Source organism: Scyliorhinus torazame, chromosome 19, assembly GCF_047496885.1.
Source record: "Scyliorhinus torazame isolate Kashiwa2021f chromosome 19, sScyTor2.1, whole genome shotgun sequence".
In the NCBI taxonomy this organism is placed as follows: domain Eukaryota; kingdom Metazoa; phylum Chordata; class Chondrichthyes; order Carcharhiniformes; family Scyliorhinidae; genus Scyliorhinus; species Scyliorhinus torazame.
The window spans coordinates 98,947,717-98,970,767 of NC_092725.1; the positions used below are offsets into that span (position 1 = coordinate 98,947,717).

At 46.5% G+C, this 23,051-nt stretch overlaps 1 protein-coding gene across 3 annotated transcripts in view; it reads left to right on the top strand.

The window, feature by feature from the left end:
* btbd11b (BTB (POZ) domain containing 11b) overlaps positions 1-23,051 on the top strand; it is a 195,553-nt gene that overhangs the window by 145,881 nt on the left and 26,621 nt on the right. For all 3 annotated transcript variants that reach the window (XM_072484897.1, XM_072484898.1, XM_072484899.1), the window contains 6 exons: positions 6,183-6,387; positions 7,436-7,588; positions 12,171-12,336; positions 13,192-13,281; positions 18,369-18,470; positions 19,907-20,000. In XM_072484897.1, coding sequence (XP_072340998.1) covers positions 6,183-6,387; positions 7,436-7,588; positions 12,171-12,336; positions 13,192-13,281; positions 18,369-18,470; positions 19,907-20,000 — 810 coding nt within the window. The remainder of the gene's footprint in view (positions 1-6,182; positions 6,388-7,435; positions 7,589-12,170; positions 12,337-13,191; positions 13,282-18,368; positions 18,471-19,906; positions 20,001-23,051) is intronic.

Here is a 23,051-nt window from a genome sequence, read left to right on the forward strand (position 1 = left end):
TGATTTGAGAATTCGAATTCAATTTTAGGAATTTGGAAATAAAAAGCTGGACTCAGTAAAAGTGACCACTAAGCAGTCGCATTATTGTAAAAATCCAAACTTGCTTCACAAATGTCTGTTAGAAAAGGAAATTGTCATCCTTACATGGTCTGAACTCTGTGACTCCAGTCTCTCAGCAATGGGCTGATTCTTAACTGACCTCTGAATTGGTGCTACAAAGCCATTCAGCTGCATTAGCGGTTCGGGACAAAGGCGTTTCACCCTCACTACCACCACCTCAACTAGGGATGGACACACCAGTGAAACTCTTATCCCAGGAATGGATTAAACTCTCAAGTCATCACTATGTGATTTGTGTGTTTGGTGTCTGACTCCCAAGCCACACTATGTATTTGATGGTGTGATAAATGCCTTTAATTATTGGTTTGTATTATCGACGAACATATGTGAGAACTTAAATTGTCGGTTGCCAGATTGTGCATATGTTTTAGGGATTGAAACATCTGAAAACCATTTGGAAGCAGGCCAGGATTCTGGGCAGATTATTCTGAAAATAGACATTGACGAAAAGAGGAGATGATGGATGCTCTGGTCCTTGGTGAGAAACCAATTAACCCATGAAACCACAGTCCACACCTCAAGTTCTCACTTGGGGCAGAGTCCTATACATGCATCACTTTGTCAATCATAGTATCATAGATTTTTGCAATATAGCAGGGGGCCTTTTGGTCTGTCTCTCTAAACGCTAACTCTTTATTCCGATTCCTCTGTCCTTTCCCATGACTTTCTAATGCATATCCATTTAATATTGCGGATAAGAGACATGTTGCTGAAACTTTTCACATTGCACTCATCAGGACACCCAAGAAGACCAAATTGCAAACAATCACCTCAATTGTAGTATAAATTGTTGTGTTAGTTAAAAATGTGGTATTCTTGCATTTGTCCCGATGAGTGCAAGATGAAAAACTTCAGCAACATGTCTCTTTTCAGCAATATCCAAATTCTTTACTACCAAGTAACTGTTTATATATCAATTTGCCGTTAAAAACGATCATGGATTCCGCTTCCCACATTATTTCTGGTCAGACATCCCTCTCTTGTGTTATTTTGAGATTGGAGTTAAGTTTACGTCCTCTCGTTTTTTTTCCTTTTTATCTTTGTAGACCTTACTCCTCTACTGGATCTCCTCATGCCCTCCTCTGCTCCAGGCGTGGAGGAACATATTCTGAGAGTGGGGGGGGAGAGGTCCTATGAGCGGGGGCAGGCTCACCGTGGAAGTGGGATGTTCTGGGAATGGGATGGGCTCTTCTTGGATATAGAGGGTTCAGAGTGTGGGAGTGGGTCGTTCACTTGACACCCAAGAGAGAGACTGGTTGACAAACCAATGGAGTTCATCATGTTAATCCTGACCAACCGTGATAAAGCTTCCCAATCACTCCAGAACAGCAGGCTCAATCCCAAGCATTTCTCTTTGGAATCTCCTCATTGGTTAAGGCATTTTCATGGTGACGCTGTCAGTGTGCGCTCGCTTGATTTAGTGATTGGTACTGGAGTGCAGTTATCCTGTGGCTGTGAAATTTTACCTGTAACCCAGAGGTCAGGAGTTCAAATGTCACAGGCAAAATTATGCAACCGAATTCAATGAATCTGTTAACCTCCGGGCAAGTTTCAGGAAATGGCCAAGAAAGCTGCTGCAATGTTGGAGAGAAAAATCAACAGATTCATGAAGTTCCTGTAGAAACAGTATGAGGCCATTCAGCTCCTCAAGTCTGTGCCGTTATTCAGTGAGATCATGGCTGATCTGTATCTGAACTCTATTTATCTGCTTCGGCTCCACATTCTTTCATACTCTTACCCAGCACAAACCTATTGCTCTCAGATTTAAAATAGTTACTTGAGCAAGTATTCACTGCTTTTTATAGGCGAGAGTTCAACACTTCTTCCATCCTTTGTGTGAAGAAGTATTTCCGAACTTTACTCCTGAGTGGCTGGTTTGAAATCCTTCCATCTTTTTTCCCTTCTGTGCAAAAATAGTCAGCAGCATACTTCAAAGCGTTTGGCTAAGGGGCAATGGTTGCTGAGGTGGGGTGAGTGGAGGGCAGTGAATGGTGAGTGTGGTGTGTTTCCGCCCTGAGTGTTTATTACAATACATTTTTGCAATCCAATACTACGGGAGTTACTGGTTCCAATGGGGCTTAGTACTCTAGGAGACTGGATTCACGTGAGACCATTCGAGTGATTCCTTCCTGACTGAACCTCCCAACCACAGATCTGAAATAATCACCACCCAGCTAATCAGATCCCAGCTTCATAAGAATGAAAGTTTAAGGTAATCAATTCTCTGCAGACTAAAGGAATATACACCTCTTTTGAATTACCCCAGAGCTCCGAGAACCCATTGGTTTCTCTACGGCAACACCTCAGCCAATCAGGCACCTTGCCAACCAATCAGGCACCCTTTCAACCTGTGGTATAAATTGTTGTGACTGTTTGAAATTTGGTATTCTTGTGTTTGTCCTGATGAGTGCAAGATGAAAAACTTCAGCAACATGTATGTCTTTTCAGCAATATTTAATCATAGTTGTTATTTAATAGCATTACTAATCAAACAAGCTGATCATTGGTAAGAGAAAGTATTAAGAAGTAAAAATAAGGAAAGTGAGAATATTATTCTGTTTAAGATACTTTATTGACTGATATTGTACCCCTGCTGACTGTGACTGGGCCAGGAGTTTCCAGTTAATGGACTGTGATATTGTGTTGGTGCCTTTTTGATCCAGGAGACTGAGTAACAGCATCCTATTCGCACTGAATAGGTAGCACTGATAACACGGCAGGATTTTCCCCCTGGATTTCAGGATCCCACTCTCATGGTTAAATGGGGATCATAAACCACACTGTGAGGAATTGGACTCTGATTTTCCCTGAAGTGGCCATGTATCAGTCGTTGAAAGTAAGCGCGCAGGTCAGCAGGCAGTAAAGAAGGCAAATGGTATGTTGGCCTTCATAGCGAGAGGATTTGTGTATAGGAATAGGGATGTTTTACTGCAATTGTATAGGATGTTGGGACGGCCACACCTGGAGTATTGTGTGCAGTCTTGTTGTCCTTATCTGAGGAAGGATGTTCTTGCTATGGAGGGAATGCAGCAAATGTTTACCAGGCTGATCCCTGGGATGGTGGGACTGTCATATGAGGAGAGACTAAATCAGTTAGGATTATATTAATTGGAGTTTAGAAGAGAGAGAGGGGATCTTATAGAAACTTATAAAATTCTATCAGGATTAGACAGGGTAGATTCAGAAAGAATGTTCCCGATGGTGAGGAAGTCCAGACCTAGGGATCTTAGTTTGAGGATAAGGGGTAAACCTTTTAGGACTGAGGTGAGGAGAAATTTCTTCACCCAAAGAGTGGTAAATCTGTGGAATTTGCTGCCACAAAAGTAGTTGAGGCCAAAATGTTGTGTAATTTCAAGAAGGAATTCGATATAGCTCTTGGGGGTAAAGGGATATGGGGGGGGGGGGGGGGGGTGGTAGAAAGGCGGGATCAGGGTATTGAACTTGGTGATCAGTCCTCTACTGTGCTCCTTGTACACACATGACTGTGAGTCTAGATTTAACTCCAACTCAATCTACTCAATCTATAAGTTTGCGGATGATACGACTATGGTGGGCCGTATCTCAAACAACAACGAATCAGACTAAAGGAGAGAAATAAATCACTTGGTTGCGTGGTGTACCAAAAACAACCTCTGTCTAAATGTCAGGAAGACTAAGGAACTGATCATTGACTTCAGAAGTGAAGCACGACACACATTCTCATCTGCATCAATGGCTCCGAAGTGGAGATGGTCGATAGTTTTAGGTTCCTGGGGTCACCATCACCAACAGTCTATCCTGGTTCACTCGTGTTGATGCAACAGTCAAGAAAGCCCAACAAAGTCTCTACTTCCACCGAAAGCTAAAGAAATTTGGAATCTCTGCATCTACTCTCTCAAACTTCTATAGATGTGCCAGAGAGAGCATCCTATCCGGCTGCATCAAAGCCTGGTATGGCAACTGCTCGGCCCAAGATCGCAAGAGACTGCAGTGTGGTGAACTCAGCCCAATGCATCACACAAGCTTGCCACCCCCACATTGATTCTGTATACACCTCTCGCTGCCTCAGGAAGGCAGACAGCATTATCAGAGACCCGTTCCACCCAGGCATTGCGTTCTTCCAGACCCTTCCATCAGGCAGAAGGTACAGAGGTCCGAAGACCCGCACATCCACATGTAGGAATAGTTTCTTCCTCAGCTACAACACTCCTCAACAGCCTCAGCTGCAGAAAAATACTTTTCACTGTACTTCGGCACATGTGACAATAAATCAAATCATAATGAATGGTGGAGCCGGCTCGGAGGGCTGTCCAGCCTCCTCCTGCTTCTATTTTCTATGTTTCTATGAATGGTTAGAGTACAGGCTTGCTATACAGCTGGGTTCTTGTAGCTGGAGGGTCAATAGGAAGTCCTCCAGCACAGAAGAAACAATCAGCTGCCTTTTCTGATCAGGGCGGCAGAGGGGCCACCCCAAGTTGGAGGCTCCAACCTATCTACCCAACCTTCAACTTGAAATTAAAAAATAGCCTCACCAGGCAAGCATTATTGTTGGAGGTGGGTGGGGAGGCCTTGAGGAACCCTTTCACTGCAGCTGAAGCCAGGCTGGCACAGTTTGGCGGGGGTAGGGGGGGGGGGGCACTGCGCAGCAAGAGGGTGGCCTCTAGTCCTACCTGGACGACTGGCTGTCCCTGATCTATCACTCCGGGGCCAGCCCCAGCCTGCTGACCTAATTCCCCAATGCCTCAAAACTAGTTGGAAATCGCCAGTCAGCCTCCAACAGTAGGCCTTAAACATGGTGATTTGGCTGCATGCAACTTCTGGGTGGGTAGCTCTGCTGCTCTTGTTCGTTCATTTCCCCCCCCCCCCCATTTTGTTTCTGGGAAAATGGCCCAAAGGGATTGTAGAGGGAGGCTAGCAAAATGGAGGCAATTTATGCATCCACCAACTCTGTATTTGCTGCCATCAGGATCTAAACATTCAGCCCATAGGGAAGGGTTCCTGACCACTTTGTCTCCAGGGCCCAGCCAGGAGGCATGGACACCAACATGGGCAGCGTCTTTACCAGCTGAGCTAGTTGGATCTTTAACAGACTGCAATATATCTTCCAGTGCATTAAGGTTAGAGTGATAATATTGCTGGTTAACTGAGCAAAGATATGTTCCGATTCAGAGAAACATTTTTAAACTGAGAGATTTGGACCGAAGTAAATTTTTCTGTCGTGTTCCAAATTTAAGCAGATGGGGTCATACTTACAAACTAGTGACAGCGAAAAACAAGTAGGAAATTTAGGAGGAACATTTTATACAAAACGGGTGGTGTGTGTGTGGAACAGAACACAGGTTTAAAAAGTGGAACAAGAAACATTTAACAGGGAGATGGAACCAGACAAGGGAGTCCGGCTTATTACAAACACAGCATGGGAACATTGTGAATAGGAGGACTTGACAAGCTGAAAGGAACTGGAAAAGAGGGTTAGATGGGCTGAAGGGAATCTAAAGTTTTGATGAATGAGAGACTATCTCATTGAAACCTGCAAAATACTTAAAGAGATAGACGGGGTAGATGCAGTTTCCCTTGGTTGGGGAGTCTGTGCCCCCGGTTCTGGTTTCAAATTAAGGGGAAGGCATTTAGGACCAAAATGAGGAGAAATGTCTTTACTCGGAGGATTGTGAATCTTTGGAATTCTCGACCCCAGAGGGCTGTGGAAATTCAGTCATTGAGTATGTTTAAAGCAGAGATTGATAGATTTCTAAATACCAATTGCATAAAGAGATATGGAGATAGTGTGGAGAAAAAGGCATTGAAGTGGATGATCAGTCATGATCGTATTGAATGATGGAGCAGGCTCAGTGGGCTGAATGGGCTACTCCTGCTCCTATGTGGATAGGAGTGTTAGATGGACATAAAGGAATTCTGGGGATAGGAAGGTTAGCTGGGTGAACAAGAACACTGCATAGGAATGGTAGATGGGCCAAAGGCTTGCTGCTTGAACTAAAAATATTAATCTACCGTACAACCTCTCTTGTTTTGGATCAAGATTTAGGACGTGTGAAGTAGAATTCATCTCTCGATCTGTTCCACAGGTGACCTGGTGTCTCGGGCGATGCACCATCTGCAGCCATTGAAGTGGACACAGTGCGGAAATGGCACCCCTGTCCATTATAAACAGGGGCCACTACACTGGGAGTCCGAGGCACTCTACACACTCTGCTACTTCATGCACTGTCCACAGATGGAATGGGAAAACCCGAATGTGGAGCCATCTAAAGTCAACCTCACTACAGAGAGGTACTGAGTGCAGGGAACACCCTAACACCACTAACATCTGCCTCGTTCACAACAGCCAGCTAATAAATGATCTCACTTTCCTTCCCAAATCCACCCAGCTCTATTGTAACCAAAGACTGCCTCAGTAAGTTTAGTGTCTCATCGAAAGGAGCTAGGAATATCACTGGGTGGGCAGACAGTCTTCTGATTGTTTGCCAGGTCCCAGATCTGGCAGAGTGAAGGGACTGAATCGGCACCGAGAGGTGAGATGGTGAGATTCACTGCTGCATCTTATACTGACATGAATTCAACCTCCTTGCACTCTCGGGGTCAGTCAGTGCTCTCCCTCAAGTTGCTACCAAATCATTGAAAGAACACCGTGCTAAGACACAGATAGAAATTAAGATTAATTTTTGTCTGTTTGGTTTTGTGTGTCTTACAAAACTAATAGTGTTTTCAGTTTGATTTAAATCGAAAAATCATGCATCAGCTAGCACACGAAGAACACCCAACTTTGTAAATATAAATGGGTTCAGATCTCAAGGTGGCAAATCAGTTCTGAACTGTTGACCTGCTTAAGTTAATGGGTCTTTCTGTTTACTCAGCACCTGCTAGCTTGGCTCGGTGGGTCTCACTCTTGTCTCGAAGTCAGAAGGTTGTAAGACTCACTTAAGAGACTTGAGCAGATAATCCATGCAGACACTTCAGGTGCAGTACTGAGGGACTGTTACACCGTCCGAGGTGCCATCTTTCAGATGAGACATGAAAGAGGGGCTCTGTCTGCCCTCTCGGGTGGGTGTTATAATCCCGTGAGACTATTAGAAGAGGAGCAGGGAGTTATACTTGTCTCGTGTCCAAGATTAATCTAACCCCCAAAACAGGTTAACAATTTCCACATTTACAGTTTGTTGGATCTTTCTATGTGCAGCTGACGACACTGTAAAAGTTCTTATTGGCCATGAACACTGTGGGATATCTAGATAATGTGATAAAGCGCTGTCTGATTTTCAAACTATGTCTGGATGTTTGAATGAAGTTTAACGTAGTAAGGATGTGCTGTCATCTGCAGGCCGTTCCTGGTACAGCCGCCGTTGATGGAGTGGATCCGAGTGGCTGTGGCCCATGCTGAGCACCGCAGGAGTTTCTCTGTTGACAGTGACGATGTGCGACAAGCTGCCCGGCTCCTGCTTCCTGGAGTTGATTGTGAACCTCGCCAGTTAAAGTATGACTGTAATTTCAAACTCAACTAACACCCAGCGTCCAGAACCCGGCGCTCGAAACCCAACCCTGCCGAAATGCAGACCTATTAGAAATAGCTCAAGTCTATAATAGAGGTTGTGATAATTGGGCCCTTCCAAAATGATGGTAAGATTGGGCAGAGTCGGCATGGATTTTTGAAAGGGAAATCATGTTTGACAAACCTTTGGAGCTCTTTGAGGATGTAACTCACAAAATAGATAAGGGGGGACAAGAGGGTGTGGTGTATTTGGATTTTCAGAAGGCTTTCATCAGGTCCTGCACAAGAGGTTATTAAACAAAATTAGAGCACATAGGATAGAGGTTAATACACTGGCTTAAATTGAGGATTAATTAACGGACAAAAACAGTGAGTAGGAATAAACTGGTCATTCTCAGGTTGGCAGACTGTGACAGTGCTTGGGCCCCAACAATTTACAATCTAAATCAATGATTTGGATGTGGTGATCAAATGTAACATTTCCAAGTTTGCTGACGGCACAAAAATTATGGGAATGCAAGCTGTGCTGATGATGCAAAGAGACAGGCCTGTGTTTTTCAAACTTTCTTCCCCCGAGGACGCGTTTTTACCAGCCGGCCGACCTTCGTGACCTTCACTAGACTCTGGGGTGGTCCCGGTGGATTGGAAATTAGCAAACGTGACACCACTGTTTAAAAAAGGAGGTAGGCAGAAAGCGGGTAATTATAGGCCAGTGAGCTTAACTTCGGTAGTAGGGAAGATGCTGGAATCTATCATCAAGGAAGAAATAGCGAGGCATCTGGATGGAAATTGTCCCATTGGGCAGACGCAGCATGGGTTCATAAAGTGCAGGTCGTGCGTAACTAATTTAGTGGAATTTTTTGAGGACACTACCAGTGCGGTAGATAACGGGGAGCCAATGGATGTGGTATATCTGGATTTCCAGAAAGCCTTTGACAAGGTGCCACGCAAAAGGTTGCTGCATAAGATAAAGATGCATGGCATTAAGGGTAAAGTAGTAGCATGGATAGGGGATTGCTTAATTAATAGAAAGCAAAGAGTGGGGATTAATGGGTCTTTCTCTGGTTGGCAATCAGTAGCTAGTGGTGTTCCTCAGGGATCAGTGTTGGGCCCACAATTGTTCACAATTTACAAAGATGATTTGGAATTGGGGATCAAGGGCAATGTGTCCAAGTTTGCAGACGACACTAAGATGAGTGGTAAAGCAAAAAGTGCAGAGGATACCGGAAGTCCGCAGAGGGATTTGGATAGGTTGTGAATGGGCTAGGGTCTGGCAGATGGAATACAATGTTGACAAATGTGAGGTTATCCATTTTGGTAGGAATAACAGTAAAAGGGATTATTATTTAAATGATAAAATATTAAAACATGCTGCTGTGCAGAGAGACTTGGGTGTGCTAGTGCATGAGTTGCAAAAAGTTGGTTTACAGGTGCAACAGATGATTAAAAAGGCAAATGGAATTTTGTCCTTCATTGCTAGAGAGATGGAGTTTAAGACTAGGGAGGATATGCCACAATTGTATAAGGTGTTAGTGAGGCCACACCTGGAGTATTGTGTTCAGTTTTGGTCTCCTTACCTGAGAAAGGATGTACTGGCGCTGGAGGGTGTGGCGAGGAGATTCACCTGGGTTAATCCCAGAGCTGAAGGGGTTGAATTATGAGGAGAGGTTGAGTAGACTGGGACTGTACTCGTTGGAATTTAGACGGATGCGGGGGGATCTTGTAGAAACATATAAGATTATGAAGGGAATGGATAGGATAGATGCGGGCAGGTTGTTTCAATTGGCGGGTGAAAGCAGAACTAGGGGGCATAGCCTCAAAATAAGGGGAAGTCGATTTAGGACTGAGTTTAGGAGGAACTTCTTCACCCAAAGGGTTGTGAATCTATGGAATTCCTTGCCCAGTGAAGCAGTTGAGGCTCCTTCATTAAATGTTTTTAAGATAAAGATAGATAGTTTATTGAAGAATTAAGGGTTATGGTGTTCGGGCCGGAAAGTGGAGCCGAGTCCACAAAAGATTAGCCATGATCTCATTGAATGGCGGAGCAGGCTCGAGGGGCCAGATGGCCTACTCCTACTCCTAGTCCTTATGTTCTTATATGACCCACGCTGCCCGACCTCTGCCACCCACCATTTTCACTTACCTTTAATGCGACAGGTGAGCCTGCTTGGTCCTCATGATCTCACTTGCTTTGTCATTCACTGTTACATTTCTGTATGCTCATCAGAGGTCCTGGAACTGACACCAGCACTGCTTTGTCCTGTCATGGACTCTCCTGAGAAGCTCTCTCCAGCAGATTCAGTTGTGAAATCCTGGCCCTCTCTTCCTTAGTCCAAAAGGATCCATTTTCAGTTCTTCACACAGTCCTGTTGCTTGCTTGCTGGCAGCTACAAAATGGAGGAAGCTCTCCTCCATAATTTCACACCCAGAGCTCGTGACGTCAGGTTACCGAGCACAAGACCACCTCTCTGCCGCCACTTCTGGCGAGAAGACTCCATCGATTTATTTTTAAAATATATATATCTGCCTCTGGAAAGTGCGTTGACGTACGGAGGAGACTGTTTTCCACGCTGGGCTCCGGGCCAGCGCACTGCTACGTCCGGCTGAGGGGGCATGCATGTGCGGGATGGCCGACATTCTAGAAAGCTGATCGCGACCGCTGGATTGGATTTGTTTATTGTCATGTGTACAGGGGCACAATGAAAAGTATTGCTCTGTGTACAGTTCAGATAGATCCTTATCCTTCCATTCATGGGAGAAAAAAAACCATTTGCAAACATCAATACAAAATGTAAATACATAGATACAGGCATAAGAGATGTAGGAAGAGTATCTGTGTGAGAGAGATCGCAGAGAGTCGCCAAGCTCTGGCGCCATCTTGCTAAAAGAAAACTCAGTGTGGCACTTCTTCACGTTCTGCGTGTTCCAGATCACTCTGCGAGCCTCCCGATACCCACCCATGACTCACCCATGGGTCCTGACCCTGAGTTTGAAAATGACTGGGATAAGTGAGCGAGCAAAAACATGGCTAATGGAATACAATTCGCTTGGTAGGAAAAAGGAAATGCAGAGAATTTCTTAAATGGCGAGGGATTGGGAAGTGTTGATGTCCAAAGGGACCTGGATGTTTTTGTTCATGAGTCACCTGAAAGCTACCATGCAGTTTCAGCAAACGACTGTGAAGACAAATAGTATGCCTGCCTTTATTGCAAGAGGACCTGAGTACAGGAGCTATGGTGAAACCACACCTGACGTATAACTGTGTGCAATTGTGGTCTTCTTTCCTAAGGAAATATATATTTTCCCTGGAGGGAGTGTGATGGAAGTTCAACAGATTGATCCCTGGATGATGGGATTGTTCTATGAGGAGAGATTGAGGCAACTGGGCCTGTAATCTCGAGAGTTTAGAAGACTCCGAGGTGTTCTCAGTGAAGCATGAGATCAATTGGGTGGATGTAGCAAGGATATTTCCTCTGGCTGGAGTTGGGGGGTGTTGGAGGTGTCTAGAATTAGGCGTCACAGTCTCAGAATTGGGTCACTTAAGACGGGGATGAGGAGGAATTTCTTCATTCAGTTGGATCTTTCAATCGGTTGGGCAGATCTAGAATCAGGGGTCACAGTCTGAGAATAAAGGGTAGGCCATTTAGGACAAAATTAAGAGGTATTTTTTCACTCAGAGGGTGGTGAATCTTTGGAATTCTCTAAACCAGAGCAATGTGGAAGCTCCGTTATTGAGTATGGTCAAGACCGGGATCAATAAATTTCCAGATATCGAACATACCAAGGGATATCTGTGCTGAGGCAGAAGATCAACTCTGATCTCGTTGAATGACTGAGCAGGCTCGAGTGGCCCAATATCCCACTCTCACTCTTATTTCCTATGTTCCTAAACCCAACCCAAACCCCCACCGCCTCCAATACTGAAAGGTTAGTCTGTGCGTGAGATCATGCGCCTCCCTAACATGCTCCTCCGCACCACATTGCTGCATTGATTCTTTCCCATCCTCCAGGCTTCTTGGGCATCTGTCTTTACCAGTTGGGCAGTTTTACCCACCCCACATTCTTCTCGTCTGTCAGAGCTGAGCGGAAAGATCAGAGAAAGGGAGGTACTGGGCAGAGGGTTAAAGTGAGTACCAAGGAACACAGGGAGGAGCTGTGAGGGAGAAACAGGAAAGGAGACCGAAAAGAGTGGAGACGGATCAGAAAGTTGGAGTGAAAACATTGAGAGAAAGATTTAAAGGAAGAACTGACACAGATCCAGAAGGGGTAGAGGTAACAAGAAAAGGGGGAAAGAAAAAAGACGGATATTCTTGGCAACGGAGTGTCTGGGGTGTGGTGGAAGCTGCCAAGATTGTAGTTATTGCTCTCCCTGAGGGCAGTAAGAGTCACGCAAGTTCCAGATGGGGAGGAATATTCTGGACATTTCTGTCTACACCCAATTCCCAAATTACTGGAATTATTGCACTCAACTTCACAATCTGCTGTGGTCGGACTTGAACAGAGGACCTCTGGGTTCCTGATCTAATGCCACTGTTTCCCTCATGAATGGGTTCTTTGTCTCTTACAGAGCTGATGACTGCTTCTGTGCATCCCTGAAGCTGGATGCAGCAGCGACAGAGGGCAAATTTCGCCAAGGTCTGGGATTCCGCATGTTAAACTGTGGCAGGACGGACCTGGTCAATCAGGCCATTAATTTACTTGGACCTGACGGCATCAACACCAGAAGTGAGCAGGTGAGCAGGTTGAAGTATGTCGGAGCAGAGTTTAGTTATTGCTTGCTAAGCTGTTTGGGCAACTGGTTGAAAAATATAAATGGCCCCAAGTTTGGTGTGACTCTCTGACTGACTAATATCCCTTGAAGGTTGCTTTCATTAATTCAATGAATTAGCTCTGTTTACAATGTTCACTTGGAATTGTTGCCATGATGCAAATTCACAGAAAATAAAATTATTTGAGTGGCCTTATAGCTACACTAACAACCAATTTAAGATAATCAATTGAGTTCCTAATGTGGCTCATTTACACGTGCTAGAAGCAACATACTTTCATAAACAGGTACCCGCTGTCTGCAAACAAAAGGAATATGTTCAAGCCTTGAGCCTTTTTCCAATTATCCGGGGGTTTGGTGAGCCTATTATTTTCTATTGCTTTTTCCATTGCAACATCGCAGCCAACTTGCCAACCAATCAGCAACCTTTCCCCTGTAAAATAAATTGTTGTGATTGTTTGAAATTTGACTTTCTTGCATTTGTCCTGATGAGTAGAAGATAAAAAACTTCGGCAACATGTCCCTCTTTTCAGCAAAACCATTTCTGTGGGTTAATTGCTGGGATTGGGAATGTTTTATATAAGAACCAGTGATGTGAATCTTATTTTACAGATGTTGCTATGGTGTTCAGTTTTGCTGCTCGGACTTTTTATAATATTTCCCTTGGTTACCAATAATTTGAAAGCCTATAACTGCAGATAATGTGAGGGAGTTCATCAATGCTTTTTAATTTTTTTTTTTTTAGCATTCATTTTCTGTGCAAGGTTAATATAAAGCTCACTGTTGCACCATCTGTAAATAATGATTCTTTAACATGCAGGGTCTGAGTCCACTGATGTATGCCTGTGCAAGGGGTGATGAGGCCATGGTCCAGATGTTGCTTGATGCTGGAGCAGATGTGAACTGTGAGGTAATGAACAAGTGAAGCTACAAAAGAGACTTGCATTTGTAAGGTGCCATTCCTTTTTTTTTTGTTAAAAGATATATTATTGCACAAAATAACAGTTTAACACCCAACCAAAGCCCTTTTAAACCACCCCCCCCCCCCCCCCCCCCCCCCCCCGGAACGAACAGTTCCTCAAATATAGCCGTGAACTGCGTCCACCGTACCTTCAAGCCCTCCTCTGACCCCCTTTAGGCAAATTTGATTTTCTCCAACCTGAGAAATTGGTACAGATTCCCCAGCCATGCCATGATCCCTGGTGGCGTAGCCGACCTCCAATTCAAAAGTATCTGTCGCCAGGCAATCAGTGAGGTGAAGACCGCAACATCGGCCTCCTTCCCCTCCAGCAGCTCCTGCACTTCCGCCACCCCAAAGATCACCACCAAGGGGTCCGGCTTCATCTCAACCCCTAATCCTTGATAAGAGTCCTGAACACTGGCTCCCAAAAGTTCTCCAACCCCTCACGCCATCCAGAACGTATGAGCATGATTCGCCAGCCCGTCCCATACCTCTCACATCCGTCTGCCACTCGCTGAAAAAAGCCCACTCATCCTAGCCTGAGTCATGTGGAGCCTATGCACCACCTTGCATTGTATCAAACTCATTCTTGCGCAGGAGGAGGTCGGATTTACTCGCCGCATTACCTCACACCAAAGTCTCCATCCTATCTCCCTCCCCACCTCCTCTCACTTCCTCTCGATCCTTTTTGCTAATGTCTTGACCTTCTCTCCAACCTCCCATATATATCCCAATCCTGCCATCCTCCAACTCACCTGGGAGCAACAAATTCTCCAAAAGCATATATTCCGGTACCTGAGGGAAGGAAGGCAGCTCCTTACGAGCAATGTCCCCCACCTGCCAGTACCTAAACTCTCTCTCTCTCTCTCTCTCTCTCTCTCTCTCTCTCTCTCTCTCTCTCTTCCCCCCCCCCCCCCCCCCCCGCCCCCGGTAACTCAAATGTCTCCCGCAGCAGCTCTAGCCCAGCGATTCCCGTCCGAAAACATGTCCCTGACTCTCCCGAACCCCTCCTCCCTCCACCATCTATATGTCCCATCCAACCCCTCTCCCCCAGTTTAAACCTATGATTTCCACACAATGACATCAACACCAACATGTGACCCAGCTTAAAGTGCCTCCTCGGCTGATTTCAGATTGTTATGGACGACTCCAACACCGGATTCCCCGTATACTTCCTCGGAGTGAGCAGCACCGGGCCTGTCACCAGAGCCCTCGGGCTCCCTTACAATAATCTTTCAACCTGGCCCAGTCCACCCCCTCCCACCATCGCCTCACCTTCTCCACATTTGCTGCCCAATAGGAATGCAACCGGTGCGGGAGCGCCAATCCCCCTTCCCGCCTCTGCAACAAAGCCCTCTTCACCCGTGGCACCTATATGGGGCCTTTCCTGACCATTGAATTTATGCTTGCTTTTATGACCAATGAAATACCTTTGCCGTATTGTCGTGGTTGTAATGGAGGAAATCTGACTGTCAGTTTGCATACAGTAAGCTTTCACAAGCAGCAATGTGATGGTGAAAGAACCTGTGCCTGGGGAGGCACTGAAAGACAAACAGAAATCTGGGGAGGACCGTCATTTTCACGGTCTGTACCCTCCCCGTCGGTGATAGCGGGAGCATGTCCCATTTCTTAAAGTCCCCTTCCATTTGTTCTACCAACCGGGATAGGTTTAACTTGTGTAGCACCTCACATTTACAGGCCACCTGAATTCCCAGATATCGAAAGCTCTTCCCTACCATTCTAAGCGGCAGCTCTCCCAAGCTCTCCTCCTGTCCTCTTGCCTGGATCGCAAACATCTCGCTTTTCCCCATGTTCAATTTCTATCCCGAAAAATTGCCAAATTCCCCCATGATTCGCATTACTTATCCACCTTTTCTCTGTGGGCACGTATTGAGATTAATTCCCCTCTGACTACTGCCTTCAAAGCTTCCCAAACCGTCGCTGCGGAGACCTCCCCTGCATCATTTGTTTCCAGGTAGTTCTGGATGGACTCATTAACCCGTCCACCGATCGCTTCGCCCGCTTGCAACCCCGCATCCAGTCTCCACAGCGGGTGTTGCCCTCTCTCTACATTGTAGGTCCACCCAGTGTGGGGCATGATCCGACACTGCAATTGCCGAATAGTCAGTATCCACCACCTTCGGTATTAGCGCCCTGCTCAGAACAAAAAGGTCGATGCGAGAGTATACCTAGTGGACATGTGAAAAAAAGGAAAGCTCCGTCTTCCTCAGCTGTGAAAACCTCCATGGGTCTACTCCCCCCCCCCCCCCCCCACCCCCATCTGTTCCATAAAACCCTTCAATTCTTTTGCCATAGCCGGCCTCCTCCCTGTCCTGGATTTTGACCGGTCCAATTCCAGATCAATTACTTTGTTGAAGTCCCCTCCCATGATCAGGTTATGTGACTCTAAATCTGGGATCTTACCTAACACCCACCTCATAAATTCCACGTTGTCCCTATTCGGAGCATATACGTTCACAAGTACCACTCTCACCCCTCCAGCTTCCCACTCACCATTATGTACCTACCCCCCTTGTCTCACACAATTCTCCCTGCCTCGAATGCCACTCGTTTGCTGATCAAGATCGCTACCCCACTGGTCTTTGAGTCCAGTCCTGAGTGGAACACTTGGCTAATCCACCCCTTCCTCAATCTCGTCTGATCTGTAACCTTTAGGTGTGTCTCTTGTAGCATTGCCACATCCGCCTTCAGTTCCCTCAAATGCGCAAACACGCAAGCCCGCTTGACTGGCCCATTCAGTCCTCTCGCATTCCATGTGATCAGCCTGGACGGGGGGGCTTCCAACCAACCCCCCCCCCCCCCCTCCCCCGCAAGCTGACTAGCCATCACCCTTTTTAGGCCAGCCTCGAGCTCGCGCCCTCTGCTTCCTCGAGTGCCCACTCGGGCTGTCGCCGTTCCCGATCTCGCATTTGTCTCCTAGTAACAGTTCCTCCCCTGTCAGCAAAGCAGCTCCTCCCGCCCTCTTCTCTCTTTCTCCCCCCCCCCCCCCCCCCAGCAACAACACTAGAAACCCAATCCCCAAGTCAAGCTCCAGCTTAACACCTGCTCACCCCCACTGTGCTTCCGAGAGTCAGCTGACCCATGCTGACTCGATAGCTCCCGCCCCTGGCACCAAACAGTATGTCTCCCTATTGTACTCTCCCCTCTTCTCTCCCCCCCCCCCCACCACATGAATAAACATTTTAAAAGCATCACATTCCCCAGTAAACAAACAACAGAAAAAACATTGAAGAAACAGTCACTTTAGAAAAATAGTCACCCACAAAAGCAGAACTGCATTCAAAGCTCATCTACCCCCCCCCCCCCCCCACACACACACACAAGGTCTCTGCAAGACAGATCAACCTTTAACCATCCACACAGCCCATTATATCACATAGAGCTACTTAAATTTATACAATCCAGCACCACAAATCGCTGCCACAGTACTTCTCCAAAGTTTAAGTGTCTTTTAATTCGCCTCCAGCTTAATTTCTTTAATAAAGGTTCATACTTCGTCTGCCGTTTCAAAGTAGAAGTCTCGTCCCTCATGTGTGACCCACAGACGGGCTGGGTACAGCATCCCGAACTTCACCCCCTTCTTAAAGAGGGTCGTTTTTGCCCGATTGAATCCAGCTCGCATCTTAGCCAAATCCGCTCCCAGGTCCTGATAAATGCGCAACTCACAGTTCTCCCACTTGCTGCTACGTTCTTTCTTGGCTCACCGCAAAACGTGTTCCTTGTCCATGAAACAGTGAAAACGTACCACCATGGCCCTCGGTGGCTCATTCGCTCTGGGCTTCCTCGTGAGGGCTCTGTGCGCTCTGTCCAATTCCAGGGGCCGAGGGAACGCCCCAGCCCCAATCAATAGGGCAGCACGGTAGCACAAGTGATTAGCACTGTGGCTTCACAGCGCCAGGGTCCCAGGTTCGATTCCCCGCTGGGTCACTGTCTGTGCGGAGTTTGCACGTTCTCCCCGTGTCCGCGTGGGTTTCCTCCGGGTGCTCCGGTTTCCTCCCACAGTCCAAAGACGTGCAGGTTAGGTGGATTGGCCATGCTAAATTACCCGTAGTGTCCATAAGGGTTGGGAGGGGTTATTGGGTTGCGGGGATAAGGTGGAAGTGAGGGATTAATGTGGGTCGGTGCAGACTCGATGGGCCGAATGGCCTCCTTCTGCACTGTATGTTCTATGTAATCTATGTAAAACTTCTCCAACATGTCCGTCACATAGGCCCTCACATCTGATCCCTCACTGCTTTCGGGAAGACCAACAATTTTGAGATTCTGCCTCCTGAACCTATTCTCCAGGTCCTCTAGCTTCTGCTGCATTCTTTTCTGGCGGTCGTTCATCTTCCCTACCTTGCTTTCCAGCACGGTTATATACTCCTCGTGCTCTGACAACTTTTGTTCGACCTGCTGGATCGCTCTCCCGTGGGTTTCCTGATTCTGAACCAGTTGATCAATCGAAGCCTTAATCGGGTCCAGCGTGTCCTCCTTCAGCTTGGTGAAGCAATCCTCCAAAAACTTCCCCAGCTGCTCCGTCGACCACTGTGCCGTCTCCACGCGGTCCTTGCTCTCCGCCCTGCTGTCCCAAGTTACCTGCTCTGTTCCCTTATAGGACTTTGTCGTCTCATACGGCCACTTCTGGTCCAATTCTCCATACACCGGAGGGGGATTTCTCCTTACTGTCTCACTCTTCACTGATTTATCCCATAAAATCCGGGAAAAAACGGGGGAAGAAGGGTCCAAAAGTACGTTGCAGGTGGGAGCTATCAAATGTGCGACCTACTCCTCCGTGGCCGCCACCGGAAGTCCTTCTTCATAAACTTCTGAACTTCTTTCCCACAGCCGGTTGCAAAATAAAGTAATTGATGTGAGTGATGGTGGCCTGTTGCTTTCACGGCCTCATCAGCTGTCAGCTAAAATCAGAGTCTTTCTGGATTCCTGCTGTTTCGTTGTGCATGCGATGGAGCGTGCTTGCGTTCATCAGAGTGCGTAACCTGTGACCGACTGACGGCCTATTCTGTGTCCTTCAGGTTCCCAGCCCGTCGCACAAATACCCATCCATCCCTGTGGAGACACGACACTGGACTGCCCTCACGCTGGCTGTGCTACATGGGCACATGGCAGCTGTTCAGGTAATTCTGGTCAACGTGACCTCTAGGTCTCTAATATACATGAGGCAATCACAGATCAGTAACTAAATTACTGGCTGAGCAGAAAGTTCCTGGGTTTATCTCATCACATGCGGTATGTTTTTGCTTCTTTATTCTTTGTTGGGATGTGGGTGTCACTGACAGGGCCAGCAGTTGTTGCCGATCCATAATTGCCCTTTAACTGTCTTGCTCGGCCATTTCCGAGGGCAGTTACGGATCAATCACACGTAGGCCACAACAGGGAAGGTCGGCAGATTTCCTTCCCTAAAGGTATTAGTGAACCAGATGGGTTTTTATGATAATTATTGATAGTTTCATGCTCACCATTACTAAAACTAGCTTTCAATTCCAGATTTTATTAATTGAATTTTAATTCCATCAGCTGCTATGGGACTTGAATTCATGTCCTCCGAGCATTAGCCTTGGTAAGTGTACAGTGAAGTTATTGTTATGCCACCGTCACATGTGTTTGTCACTGAATGTTCCCTGACTGAGTGCAAATGGATGAATCGATCAGTGAAATAAAGGCAGAGGGACTGGAGATGAAGTATTCACCCTCCACTCCAGTGAGACGCAGGCAGGAACAGGGACCATTTTCTTTCTGCAGACTTTGATTTCCGATTTATTTTGTGCATTTTTGCTTCATCTTAAAATGGAGCATTGCCGTTACCTAACACTCCACAAGACGGAACGACACTCCCAGCATTGCCGTTACCTAAGACTCCGCGGAAGTAAAATGATCCGCATGTTGATTTACAAACAATTACCATCAGTTCTAGTCCTGCAAACTGGGATTGAAATGGCAAGGTTGGATTTTCGTCCCCATCCCACTCCACGAACCACATATTTGAAGGTGGGGGGGGGGGAGGTGCATGTAGAATAAAATGGGTCATCACCCTCCCTCCACAACCGGTTTCCCATATTACTTGGCAGGGCAGGCATCTGGCAGCCTGTTCGCCCTTTGGCCTATTACATCGCCGCTGCTATTTGCCCCACATCAGAGGGAGGCAGGAACAAGGCAAGTAGCCCAGCAATTTTCCCTGACCAGCAGGATGGAGGGATAGACGAGCCTCCACCCCCAAGATTGTGACCCCCACTTTAACCTTCCCTCACAGCCTCTCAAACCCAGTCCCAACCTCCTCCTCTGTCCCTGGGCCCCTCCCTGTCCCTCCCTCTGTGCCTTTTTCTTCCACCACCTCCAAAACAGCACAGGAACCTTCTGGAGTTTTATGCAGTTACTGATAAGAGTCCAACATCCAGAACAATGCAGGGGTTGGAATACTGCTGCCAAGGCCAGAAGCTTCACTGTTTTATCTTTTTCCCGCAGGTGAAAGGATGAGTAAATATTGAACAGTTGATAAACATTCCCCTCCATCCCAAATTACGTCCAGGTAACAATATTCTCCTCTTGCCTGCAGTTGCTGCTCGAGGCTGGGGCGAATGTCGAAGGGTCTGTTGGACAAGGGGGTGAGAATTACTCTGAGACCCCCTTACAGCTGGCTGCTGCAGCTGGTGAGTGCATGACAGATCAGGAATATTACGCATGTTCTGGGTGATCCATCGACAGCGAGTTCCTCCAACTGTGCAGCTTAAAACAAATGGTGCTTGTGGTTTTGATGATAAATCCATGTATTTTGTTGGGAATTGGCTAACCGTATTGCAAGAGTTTGGGAGCGTGTTGATTCATGGGGTTCTACTGTCTACAGAACATTTACTGTTAGATGTAATTGCATAATTGGGCAGCACTTGCTGAACAATCCTGACTGTGCTAATAGCTACACTAACAGTAATCCATCAAGCTCATTTATGCTTGCTAAAAGTGACACACAAAGTGACCCATTATCTGCAAGCAAAAGGAATATGTTCAAGTGTTGTTTTTAATTACCTGGGAGCTTGGAGAGCATACACATGCTTTTTCCATGGCAACATCTCGGCTGTACCTTTCACAGTGGTAGCTGCGTGTACTAACTACAAGATGTACTGCAGCAACTTGCCAAAACTGCTTCTACAGCACCTTCCAAAGGGAAGGGAATGCGAGCAGTAGACGATTCCAGCCAGAGACCCATGGGGGAAGATCCCCAACACTGGCAAACTAGATTCAACTCTGAGCCACAATTGGTAGGCTAGGTGCTGGCTAGAAATTGGGGTTCAGGTGCAGGTGACTGCTTTTTTGAGAGGCCAGGGAGAGCACACCTGCTTCTCCTGGCCCACAAGCAGTGCTATAAAGGGCTGTTTACCCAGGAGAGCCGACATTCTAAGCCTTCCTCTCGCTCTCTGTTTAAATTTAAGATACTGCATCGATGATGTCATCAGGAAGCGAATTGGCTTGGTAATATTGCCGCACCTGCCATTTGCGGGAGTGATTTCTGCATTTAAAATGTTAAAATAGGGGTAGATTTGGCATTGGATTTCACGATCCTGATAGTTTGCCCTACTTCCAGCTCATAAGAACATAAGAAATAGGAGCAGGAATAGGTCATTAAACCTCCCCAGCCTGCTCCACCATTCTCTTAGATCATGGCTGATCTGATTGTGGGCTTCACTCTACTTCTCCCCACCCCCCCCCCACTTTTATCTTCAAACTATGCCTCCAATTCTACATTCTGTCCACAAGGAGAAACATCACCTCAAGCTCTACCCTGTCAAACCTCCTCAGAATCTTGTATATTTCAAATATCCCGACTCTGGGTTCAAAACCAAGTTCCCAATGTCTGTTGCTTTCTTGAATTATCAGAGGGTTAGCTGCACCAGTGGGACTAAGAATCGGCATGAATCAGTACCTTCAGAAGGGCAAGAATGGGGCGAGGCCAGAAATAACGGTCTCTTCAAAATAAGAAACCCAATTAATAGCTCCAATTGAAATTAAGGGTTAGAATTCCATTTTCTCTGTTGGCATTTGGGGAGGGGTTAATTTTGGATTGTTAAGGAAAATAGTTTAGGAATCACTGACTTTCAGGAACAAAGGTGCAGAAGGAACGTCACCAACTGGAAATTCCCCTTTAAGTCTGACTTGGAAATGTCACCGTGGTTGTCAAAATCCTGAAACTCACACCACATGGACTGCAGTGGATCATTGAGGCAGCTCACCACCACCTTCTCAAGGGCAACTAGATATGGGCAATAAATGCTGGCCTAGCCAGCGACGTCCACATCCCATGAATGGACAGACGAGGCGATTTTCTTAAACTGAGCTGTTTGTTCTGAGATCAGACTCGCAGTCAAAGCAGTGAGTACATTGTTGAAATGCTTCCAAAAGAGCTGGCAGATTTTTGATTAAGGAACAGGTAAAGGGATATGGCGCTTGATGACGGTGGGAGATGTAAATGATCCAAGTGAATCCTCTGCACGCAACAAAACTGCAAGCAGAGTTTGACCTTTATCAGAATTCTATTCCTCATCCATTAACACTTCCCAGGCTGCAGGAGCAGAGATTCCTAACTAAGAGTCAATCCAGAAAATGTACCCTTCAAAGGCCTCTGTACATTCAGAAAGTTTAAGGAACACATCATCGAAAGTAAAATCTTGTGCTCCTGGTATTTTTAAAAAAGAAGGACTCACCAGTCATGCAAAACTTGAATCTTGCTGAAACCTTTCATTTGCACATATTAAGACAAATACAAGAAACCAACTTTCAAAAATTGATACTCCTGGACTGAAAATCAGCTGTGCTTGCTAGAAGCGGCAGACATTCATACACCAGAATCCCTTCTCTGCAAACAAAAGGAATACGTTCAAGCCTTGCACCTTTTTGGAATTACCCAGAGTTTGGAGAGCCTATAGTTCCCCATTGGCTAAGGCATTGCCTTGGAGGAAACAAAATGCCAACCAATCAGAACTGTTTTCGCCTGTAGCGTGTGTTTTTTATTAATCTGTTCCTCAATCCTGGTATCAAACGATGTCTTTCATTTGTGCTGTGTTTTAGACCACTCATACAATTCAATGCTGAACTCTGAGGCCACAGTCCTCACAGTCTCAGCATAAGTCCTCTCTGTACTCCGTTCACGATAGGTGGCATTGATTAAAATCAGTATTTACGATTTTAGAATTAATTTTAAGTTATGACATCTGGTCAGTGATTTGTTGTCTAGGACAGTGAGGGCCAAAGTTTTCCTCCCAGCAATGTGATGCTGCACCGCCGATCAGTGCTATGTTACAGTGAGATCCGTGATTTACCTCCGAGTGACGGCAGCCGTTTTCCCAAGTCTCTCAAACTCGACTGTTATCTTGGGGATGTGCAGTCCATTCTCTTGGCTTAGACTGTCAGTGTAAAACTGAACGGGTGCTGCACTGTCGGAGGGTCAGTATTGAGGGAGTGCTGCACAGTCAGAGTGGCAGTACTGAAGAGTACTACACTGTTGGAGGGGAAGCACTGGAGGAATGCTGCAGTGTCGGAAGGTCTGCACTGAGGAGTGCTGCGGTGTCGGAAGCTCGGTACTGAGGGAGCACTGCAGTGATGGAGGGTGGGCACTGAGGGAGCACTGCAGTGTCAGAGGGTCAGGGCAGAGGGGTTACTTCACTGTCAGTGCAGTGAGGTAAATGAAGCTTTTTCTCTCGTGTAGCCCT